This window comes from Aptenodytes forsteri, unplaced genomic scaffold (genome assembly GCF_000699145.1).
Source record: "Aptenodytes forsteri isolate BGI_AS27 unplaced genomic scaffold, ASM69914v1 Scaffold118, whole genome shotgun sequence".
Lineage (NCBI taxonomy): Eukaryota > Metazoa > Chordata > Aves > Sphenisciformes > Spheniscidae > Aptenodytes > Aptenodytes forsteri.
In genome coordinates, this window is record NW_008795859.1 from 280,413 (window position 1) to 290,381 (window position 9,969).

At 51.9% G+C, this 9,969-nt stretch overlaps 1 protein-coding gene across 1 annotated transcript; it reads left to right on the forward strand.

The window, feature by feature from the left end:
* Nucleotides 1-5: 5 nt before the first annotated feature.
* Nucleotides 6-6,027, forward strand: MMAB (methylmalonic aciduria (cobalamin deficiency) cblB type; the record flags this gene model as incomplete). The annotated part of the gene is made up of 7 exons (XM_009283944.2): nt 6-169; nt 588-645; nt 1,521-1,593; nt 1,992-2,089; nt 2,417-2,481; nt 3,544-3,603; nt 4,000-6,027. Coding segments are annotated over 7 exons (606 nt in total), but the record flags the coding sequence as incomplete, so codon positions are not given.
* Between the last annotated feature and the right edge of the window lie 3,942 nt (nt 6,028-9,969).

Consider the following 9,969-nt stretch of genomic DNA (forward strand, 5'->3'; position numbering starts at 1 on the left):
GAGCCCGGCCCGACCCCCGCGGCTCCGCTGGGCCCGGCCCGGCCTCTGAGCGCCTCCCCCGGGCCTTTCCCAAAGGCTTCTGCGCCCCCCTCACCGGGGAGCGGAGGCCGAAGGGTGACCGGATCTTCGAAGCCCTGGGAGCCACCGACGAACTGAGCTCGGCCATCGGGTAACCCCCTGCCCCAGGACCCCCTCCCGCTGCCGGGCGGAGGGGCCGCGGAGGCCCAGCCGTGTCCTGCCAGGGTGGCCGTGCTCTCCGGGGAACTCGCCGCCAGCCCGGGGAGCTCTGGCCCCGGGCAGGCCGAAGCCAGGCCCTCCGCGTGCACAAAGGCCTCGCGCCACCGTCCCAACCCCCTTCTGTGGGGGTCTTCGGGGCGTCCTCTTCCGTTAAGAACCGCTCTCCCAGCCCCGCCACCCAGCAGGAGGGAAGGGGATACGCTCTGGACCAAACTTCTCCGGAGGGCTGCACCGACAAACAGCCAGGAGTGTCCAAATCCTGTGGTTTTCATATGGAAAAACACATATGCACCATCGTGGTAATTTTTTCATTTCTAGCTAACTCTGCTGTTTTGTTTTTTTTAACCTAGGCTTGCGGGTGAATTTAGCAGTGAAAAGGGCCACACATTTGTTGAACAACTTCACAAAGTGAGTACTAATGCTAATCCTCCCCCAGTGCAGTCACTTCGTCTGTGCTATTGAAACTTAAAACTCTTTAATTTTAGACACAGTGCTCCCACGGACACACAGGAATTTAATACATTTAGTATTAAAATAAATAAATACTTCAGACTCTGGCCCTTGATTACTCTCTAAAGAAATAAATTTCTTTAACCAAGAAGGGAACTGGTAGATCAAGTGATTAGTTATGGGCAGACAAACATATCTCTAGACTTATTCAGACCTGTCACTGTACACGGTTGTGGACACAGGTCTTGTTGTCACATAGCATCAGATTTGAAATCGGGGTAAAGTAACCACGTGGGCACGATGGTGGGAGACAGGTCCTGCCATGGCAGTCTGTGAGTTTCGCTAATTAGCTTCACTGTGCACAAGAACACAGAAGGAGCTAATCAGAGACTTTAAAAAGCTTTACCAGACTGCCTCTCAAGTATCCTGGGCTGTGGAGAGATGCCCCTCTTGGAAGTGGACGTGACATCAAGCCAGTGCTGCCTGCAGCTGTTTGTCACTGCCTTTCTTCCAGAGGTTACCGGTTCGGTGTCCTACCAGCAAAGTGATTATGTGAGCACCCCCCAGTCTGCTTTCTGCAAAGTCAGCCAGGGTGGTTTAATGTGCCAGTGAAAACAAGTACATGCGCTAATCTGGCTTCTCATAAAGCAATTAGGGAGCACTTATCTGATCCCCCCTGCCAGCAGGCTGGGGGATGATGAACAACAAGGGTAGGATCTTCTTTAATCAGCACAACCAGCTGTCGCCTCCCAGAGCTTGCTGCAGTTGTACCGGAGCATCAAAGCCTGGTTAATGAAAGCGCTTCTTATTTTTGTCCTGATTGCCACATCTAGGTCCAGTGTATGCTGCAGGATGTGGGCTCCAACATCGCGACACCTCTCTCCTCAGCCAGGGAGGCTCACTTAAGTAAGCCCCACAGTACCTTTCCCGGGATAACGGTTCTTGAATCACAGCTCTCCTTCTAGACTGGTGCTGGGGAGGCTGTTCCAGTACGTGGTAGTTAGAGCTGCCCAAGGGCTGCTCTGCAGTGTGTGTCTGGCGCTGAATGAAGTCACCCACAGTCCCACAAGCTGCTGCTGCCGCCTGTGTGTGACTCAAGCGATGTAAGCTGGCCTGGGGCGCTGCCCCAACACTGACACCCGGCCACAGCTGCTGAATGGGGAGCCACCCCTGCTCTAGCAGGAGGATTCTTTTGGGATGCTTGCTTAGGACTTACTGATCCAAGAAATATGAAAGTAGAGCTCTATCTGTAGACTGAATCACTTCTGCATTTCTTTTAGCTGATTCTTCTTTTCCCTCTGTAGAACGAACATCTTTCAGTGAGAAGCCAGTTCTGGAGCTGGAGCAGTGGATTGACAGTTATTCAGAGCAGCTTCCTCCGCTCAGAGCTTTCATCTTGCCAGTAGGTACTGCTTATGCCTCTCACTGACTGGAGGAGGCTTGCTTTGTTAGCGTAAATCTGCTCTACCACTTGCCGTGGGAAAACATGTTGTGAGGCCATTATTTGCATGGACAAATACCAAGAGAAAAGCAGAGAGAAGGACCCGGTTGAATTAAATTTCCACGTCCTACTGCATTCAGATATCTCTGCCCAGTTGCCTAGCCATAACGTAGGATTCAGCTGCATGCGTGTGCGAGATGTGATAAGCTTTGCTGCAGTTATACAATAAGGTGGATGGCTATATCTGTTGTTAGCAGACATTGATGCGCTGTTTCATTGTTGTTTCAGTCAGGAGGTAAAAGCAGCGCTGCTCTCCATTTTTCCCGAGCTGTCTGCCGCAGAGCTGAAAGGTGGTGAGTGTTGGCTGTAGTGTAACGGAATAAAATTGATAAAAGGCGATCAGAATGCTGCAATGATAGCAAATCGTTGCAGTCAGAGCAATCAACCATAGCTGTATTGCACTCGGCTAAAGCTTGAGTCAAACTTCATGTGTTTGTATTAGTCAAATTCCAGGAGTGCAGTCAGCAAAAAGCAAGTCTCTCTCCCCTCCCCTGAACTGGGTCATCCGAGCTAAGAACTTCAGAAAGAACAGACAGGTTTATGCTGAGATGCATCTACGTGTTCAGCTCGTATCTGGTATTTTGTAGGCTAGCACACATGGAAGCTGGGGCACTGGCAGGTGCGAGATCCAGGGAAGCTTTAAGATGTTACTGCCCACACCTACCTTGTCCCACTCCTCTATTGGAGACTAAAGCTCCCCTGGTAAGGTCCGAAGGAGAAAACTCTTGTCTGCTCGTTACGTAAATCACTTCTGTGCAAAGTCTCCTGTGTTAGCCTGAACCTGCTCATCAGCAGTTCGAAGTTGCTGGGGGTTCTTTACTGAAGCTGCTGATGTGCAGGAAGATGTTTCTGTGGATGCGCTCTGCTGTGAGGATTGCTGCTCTGACAAGATACGCTGAAGCAGCGTGATCTTCGAAAAACTAACGTCACAGTCAGTGGTTTCTTGTCAAAAGAAAGCTAGAATGAGGGCTGTACACCAGTCAGGAGGAAAGGAACAGCTCTCTTCCCTCAACAAAAGAAGGGTCCCTGTTTACCTGCAGAAAGGGATAACGATCCTTCAGGGTATTAATCGCCTGCAAGCTGCTCCCATTGTTCAGTGATACCCACTGATGAGTAGCCTTTAGAGGAGCGGAGCTGCAGTCCTCCAGAACAGCTACAAAAATGAGTTGCATTATGTAGCCACCACAGATTCTTCTTGGGGAAGTAACCAGCGTTCACACTGTGCTGCGGGGAGTTAGAATGGGGACTCCGGGTGAGGTTGGGGTGTGAGGGTTGGTGTTCCAGCAAATCGCAGCCATTTGTGCATTCAGAGCGAGAAAGTTAAATACACTAAAAGTTTCCTTTTCTTGTTCTAGCGTGGTTCCTTTAGTACAAGCAGGGGAAGCAGATCCAAATGTGGCCAAATACTTAAACAGGTAAAAAAAATAAAATCCCAAACCCTTACCCCGCACTACTAAGCGTGCCTGGTGGTGTTCCCTTAGTCTCGGGATAAAACTGCGGGGTTTACCTCTCAAGAAGCTTCCCTTCTAGAAAAAGATCTGTGACGTTTCAAAAAGCAGCTTGTTAAAAAGTATTGTTGCAAGGCTGCAAAGTATGTTTACAGACACTGCTGGGGTGCTGAGGGACCAGTCACTTAACTTCCTTACTGAAGGCCATTTTGGAAATGGCTTCTCATGCGGTCTCTCTTTGCCTTCCTTTACCTGCAGTTCTTGTGCTGTAATCAAACGTGCTTTGCTGTGTAGCTGGGCATTGCTGGATACAAACACAGCCGGTGTGAGAAGTGGTTTCACTGCTTTTCCCTTGGTTTCCAGACTGAGCGACTATCTCTTCGTTTTGGCACGTTACGCTGCAATGAAGGAAGGGAAGGAAGAGAAAATATATGTAAAGCCTGAACCATAACTGGGAGCTGGAATGTTTGTTTCCTTGATCATGGGAAGCTAAATCCAGGAGACTGCTTTCCCCCATCAAGGAAGGGAAAGAGAACAAGCCTGGACTGGAAATGGGAGCTGCCGAGAACTTCCAGCTTAAATAACTAGGACCTCGTCCATAAATACTGTGAGGAACACAGCTGTTGTGTTCACTGGGCCTTGCGCAAATATCCCTTGTGTAACACGGGGGCGATGGCATCAGAGTTACTGTTTGCCCCGGGTTGGAGCTGAGGCAGGAGACTTCAAAGAACTACAGCTGATTTCTAGAGATGTCTTAATTTCCCTGGGCAGTGGCAGGTGCTGTGGAAAGGCTTTGACAGGACTCTGAGGAATGAAGAAGAGAAAACAATCACCTTCTCTTTGTAAGTCATAATGCTCGTACAGAACAGCAACTGTGTAGAGATTCAGGAACTCTGACCACAAGCTTTGAAATAATAAATGTGATTTACTTGTACCAAAGGGCCCCTAACTGTCATACTTCAGTACTGAGCCCAACACGCTTTTCTTTTTTAAGTTGCTTTCAATCCATCAGCCCTGGCTGAAGCTGAGCTGTGTAGATTTCAGGAATGCACTAAGAATTCTTTGGCTCTGGCTGCCTCGCTTTATGCATGTGAAGAACGTCTCCGTGCTGGCAATGCAGTGCATCCTCTGCCAGAAACAGGGCTCACGCAGGATAGAGGGATTAAAGGAGGAAGGGCCAAATCCTACAGGTCATGTGCAGACGAGACGATTCTATGATTCTAAGCTCTGTTTAAGTAGCTGGGGTTAACTCCACGTGGAGCTGCCCCTCCGAGCGCACAGACCCCTCTGAGTTTGGGCACGGCATCCCCCTCTGGCTGCAGGTACCAGCTGAAGGAGTAGAGCCCTTGTTTAGCTCTAGTATCTACCTACTGGGGGCCACTCAAGTCAGTAAGTTTGCAGATAAAGGGGTTGTGATGAGTAGCAGGGGCCTGGCGCCACCTCAGCTGCCGGCTAGAGTGGGAAGAGAGAGGCTAACACGTAAAGGGGTTCGTATCTCACACACGTTAACGTCCGCGTTAACCTCAGGAGTGTCATTGTCACGGAGCCCTCAGCAGAGTAGACCAGAGCATGTCCTAGAGCTTGGAGAACCTGGCTGCAAACACCACGACAGCAGATCACAGTGCTTCAACCGAGAAGGCATCCTCTTCCAGCTTCCTGATGGCCTGAAAACTGCCAAAAAAACCATACTCGCTGTAAACAAGTGCATTGCAGCCAGCCGAATGAGTTAACACCTCGCTACCCACGCTGCATACAGAACACAGACAATTACAGTTTTACAGCTAAGTCCAAGCCACTTACAGCTTGGAAATATAGTTGGGAAGAATACACGTCAGATGCGGTGGTTTAAGTCTTCCCCTCCTTGTATGGAGGAGCATCATGGAAACCTGTGGGCGGTGGGGTGATTACACATCAAGGGTGCTTGTCCTGCACTAAGGGTGCCACTTTTGGTGGTGGGAGCTTTTCAGTCAGTCATGCAGCTTCCTCTGTTTAATTATTTAAGTAGAAACAACCTTAAACTTGCTTCCCAAAACTCTCTGGCTTTTGTGTTAACTTTTTAATTGGAGTGGGGTCAGAGTGAAGAATGCCCAGCACTAATAGACACCGCTGTCTCATTATTCACCCTTTTTTTTTTTTTTAAACAGATATTTCACGGCTATTGTTAATGCACATTTTTCACAGAGTAATTTTCCAAGCCTTAGCCTGTAACACATCCCAATGACAAATGCTCTTGATTTGGACTGTACCGTCAGCTGCAATGTCACATCAGACATTTTCTCAATGCCTGCTCCAGACAGGCCATCCAGTTTTATGATAGCTCTGTCTCAGTGATCACTATTGAACCTTAAGAATCTAGAGGCTTTTCAAGTTTAATTGAATAAAATTCTTTGCAATATAAATTCTTCATGAATGCTATATAAATCAGCTCCGGGATGGATTTATAGTATTTTCTTTTTTTCCAGCTGGGGGGAAGAAATCTCACTACTGTTTTGGGACCAAAGCTAGTATTGTTTTGATTGCAAGGAGAAATAAATTTAGCTGCTACACTTTAACATGATATAGAGATTAAATTTATTAGGGTGCACTCAGCTTCCAGCTCCCCCCCGCCCTTTCTACCCGAAGATGTCTGTGCAATTGTTTCTGCGGGGCTGAAGCAGAGGGAGGCTGGTGTCTGGGGTGACCCTGTTGTTTCAGTTAAGCAGGCACAGTGGGCCAGGGCTTGAATTTAGGACTGAGCATAGATCAGGCTGAGCGTGGTCCCAGCCCCGCCGGCTGCTGCAGCTCAGCAAAGCAGAGCTCCGCAGGGGCCGCACTTGGCCCTTTGAGAGTTCACAGCGCGCCGTGTTTGTCCTCTGCTTCACCACCTCGTTGTACAGCACTCGGCTGTATAAAAGGGACCTTTCTGTCCTGAATGCTGTCCCCAAGGTACACGGGGGAACTGCTGGCCATTGAGCTGCAGCAGCGCTCAGGTCCTCGGGCCCCAGTGCACCCTCCGCAATGGGCTGGGAGCAGAGGCCAGGGGTGGGGGGACATTGGGGCTGAAGCAGGGACCTTGTGCACCGAGTTCCATGAAGAAGTTCTAGCGTGGCCGAGCTGGTGTCTGCTAACGGAGCAGAGCAGCGTGCAGTAATGCATGAGAGCCTGGCGAGACAGCAGGCAGGAGAGGGGGTAGGAGTGAAGTGTCACTAAAATGAAATGCAGGCTTTAAAACAAATAAAGCTCCGTTGCTCTGGGTTAGCATTTGTTTTTCCGAGTCCTTTGTCCCCACCCAACAAATCCAGCCGTACAGCATAGGGATTCCAGTGCCTGCACCTCATTAATATAATGGGAGGAAGGCAGATGCTTTGTCCGTACTGACCGTATGCAGAGCCCAGATACATTCCTGCCTAGCAGGGTTCCTTATTTATGATTACGTTGGAGCTGCCAGCACAGACATATGTTGCTAAGGGTCGTTTATTCTTGTTTGTAAAATGTATGGCTGCTCCTAGCTTACACGCTGTCAAAACTGGAAGAACTGGCCCCAAAATCTCTTGCTGCATGATTGGATCAGACGCCTGTACATCTGTTAACGCTGTAGGAGCTGTAAAATGAAATAAGTTTCACTATAACTCAACCACCTCTATTACCGCCACAATGTGTAAGCAGCAGAGCTGGCTGCTGCTCTTGCAGAAATGACACAAACATATATTTTGCCAAGTCATACGTAAATTTACACAAGGCAGCGTTTCCTCTGCTAATGCACAGAAGGAAGGACTAGTACCTGTGTGCCCCCACCTCGACAAGATGCGCTGCCCCCCCGCCCCAAGCCCGGGGCTTGCCGTGGTGCTGCAGCTGAAGGGCAAGTCTTGGGGTGCACAGCCCCGGCAATGGGGAGCCAGCAGCAGTCCTGCACTCCTCCTCTCAAGCTGGAGGACCAGAAGGGACCGCATCTGCCATCAGATCAAGTCCTCTGCAGTTGCAGGCCCCTGAAATACCCATTTTGCCTGGAAGGGGTCAAAGAAAAACCCTCCTCACCCAAACAGATCGTGCTACAGCAAGGTAAGACCTGGCTAGAAAAGGGCAGGTGTGCAGTTAGGGTGCCCCAGGGCAAGAGCCACCGTCCCTGCATCAGACAGAAGCAGATTCAGCCCATTTGTGTTGAGGAAAGGGCTGTCTTGGTCCCTCAGCTCTACCTCTGCTGCAACCTGGCAGAAAGTGCCCACTTCTGTGCCCTGTAGCAGCTTCAGCTGCTCTGTAGGGCGTGCACAGATAGGTAGAGTGCCATAGCTAGTGCTCCAACCACCCCAGGGTAAAGGTGGAGCTGCAGAGGGTCAGTAACAAAGAACTTGACCTTTGAAACAGCCACAAAAGCGCATTTCTGAACAGCCAGTGTAAGTACCACTCACCCAGGAGGTGGTGGGTGGCAGGGCCAAGCCAGTGCCATGTAGGTCTGACCACTCTATCACCCACGCGGGTCACTAACGCGCTGCAGGAGCTGCTGCTGCATGTCTCAGTAAACATGAGCAAACACAAAAGTAAGCTGCAGGAATACCTTATCTCATTCTGCTCAGGGATGTGGAGACCGGAGCTTGGCATACCCTCCTCCCTCTCTGTCCGAACCTGCAACCAGCCCCGGCACGGAGCACGGGCCAACAGGTTGTGCAAAACAGTGGTATCGAATGGAGAGAATACCAGTCTGTGGCGTGAGTCAGAGCCTTGGGACAGCGTAGGAGCAGAGGAGGAGCAGCGAGAAGAGCTGTCTGCTCCCAAAACATGCCTGTGCCTGCACTGCAGCAGCGGTGGCGCGCCCCCGGCCAGGGCCTGCCCGCATGGCAGCAGCCACAGTTGGGACACCCCAGCACCGCTCCCTGCCGGCACCGCCGCTGAGGGAGCACCAGCCTCCGGCGATCCCTCCCAGCTCCGCAGCCAGCAGTGCCCAGCGTGTGCATGGTCCAAGTGCCTCAGCCACGGTCAGACTTCACCTTCGGTCAGCCCCGAGGTGCCGTGGCGTGCGCAGAGCCAGCCCTGGCAAGACCGCGCTGCTCTGGCCCACCACGCGGTGACGGCGAGGCAGGCATTTTGCAGGCCTGGCTGTTTGCTGCCAGCTTTCTGCCTTGACAGCATCTGCTGCGGGGTTTCTTTTTGCTGTTTCTGATGGCGCCATATGCCTCCGTGTCAAAACAATGGCACTTGCACACTGACTGGGAGCCCTCTCCCTCGTTCCCATCGAGCTCCCTCTCCCCCGCGATGCCCGAGCACCCACGGGGCTGGCCCCGAGCACTGCGCTCCCGGGGTGAGTGTGCACCATCGGCACGGCGAGATCGGACAGGGAGGGCTGCAGTGTGGCTCTGAAGCTGGGGGAGCCGGTCAGCGAAGGGCTACGTTGTCATGCACCAAACCTGAACTCGGCAGGGGGGGAAGCTGGAGCAGCAGGCACAGCTCCTCATTCCTACAAGGATGCTCCCAGAGCCAGGCAAGGGGAAAACATGACGCCTATATTATAATAATACTAACAACAAACCCCATGTTGGCTCCAGTACCTGGTCATTAGGGCAGCTTCCAAAATACAAAGTGCAGCCTTGCCCCACAAACCCACATCTCCCTACGACTCTTCTCCCTCTCCAAACCAAGAGGTGTCAGATTCCTTGGTGCAAAGATCCAGAGTTGGCCCCGCTGGCCGTCCCAAACCCGGTCCTGGCTCTTGCAGTAGAGCCTCTGGGAGGCAGACAGCTTTGCCACCAGCCTCCAGCTTCTGCCCGCAGCAGAGTTCCTCACTCACTCAATGGGGCATCTGCACTGAGCGCACAGGGACACGCACTGCCCCGCTCTCCCGCGCTGGGGGATCTTGCCTGGCTTTCCAGTCCGGTTTCCTTTCCACCAGTGGCCCCAGCCACCGTTCCCAGCTGGCCAGACTCGTGCAGAGAGCACTGCTAAGTCCAGCCCCTGCGCTGGGCTGGGCTCACCACCCCCTGCATCCAAGGAGCACCTATGCTCTCATGAAGGTACCAACGACTGAAGTCACAGCACCCTGCAGGACCAAGTAGCACTTCTCCAAGCATATTCCAAGACACAAGAACAAATCCTGCTTCAAACCACCCTGCCAGGTCCCTTCGGGCTCAGAGGCACTCATATCACCATCAGTAGCGCCCCATGGAGTCCATTTCTCAGGGACACCTGAGCACACGCACCAGGAACCAGCCTGACAAAGGGGATTTCCAAGGGACCAGCAGCCTCCATCCCCTGCCTCGCAGCCTCCTGGCAGAGGTACCAGCGCCCCAAAGCTCTGCTCTCCCCTCTGCCCTGTGCTCTGAGCAGGAGCATTACACCCAGGGAAAGGAAAAGCAGACATCCAAT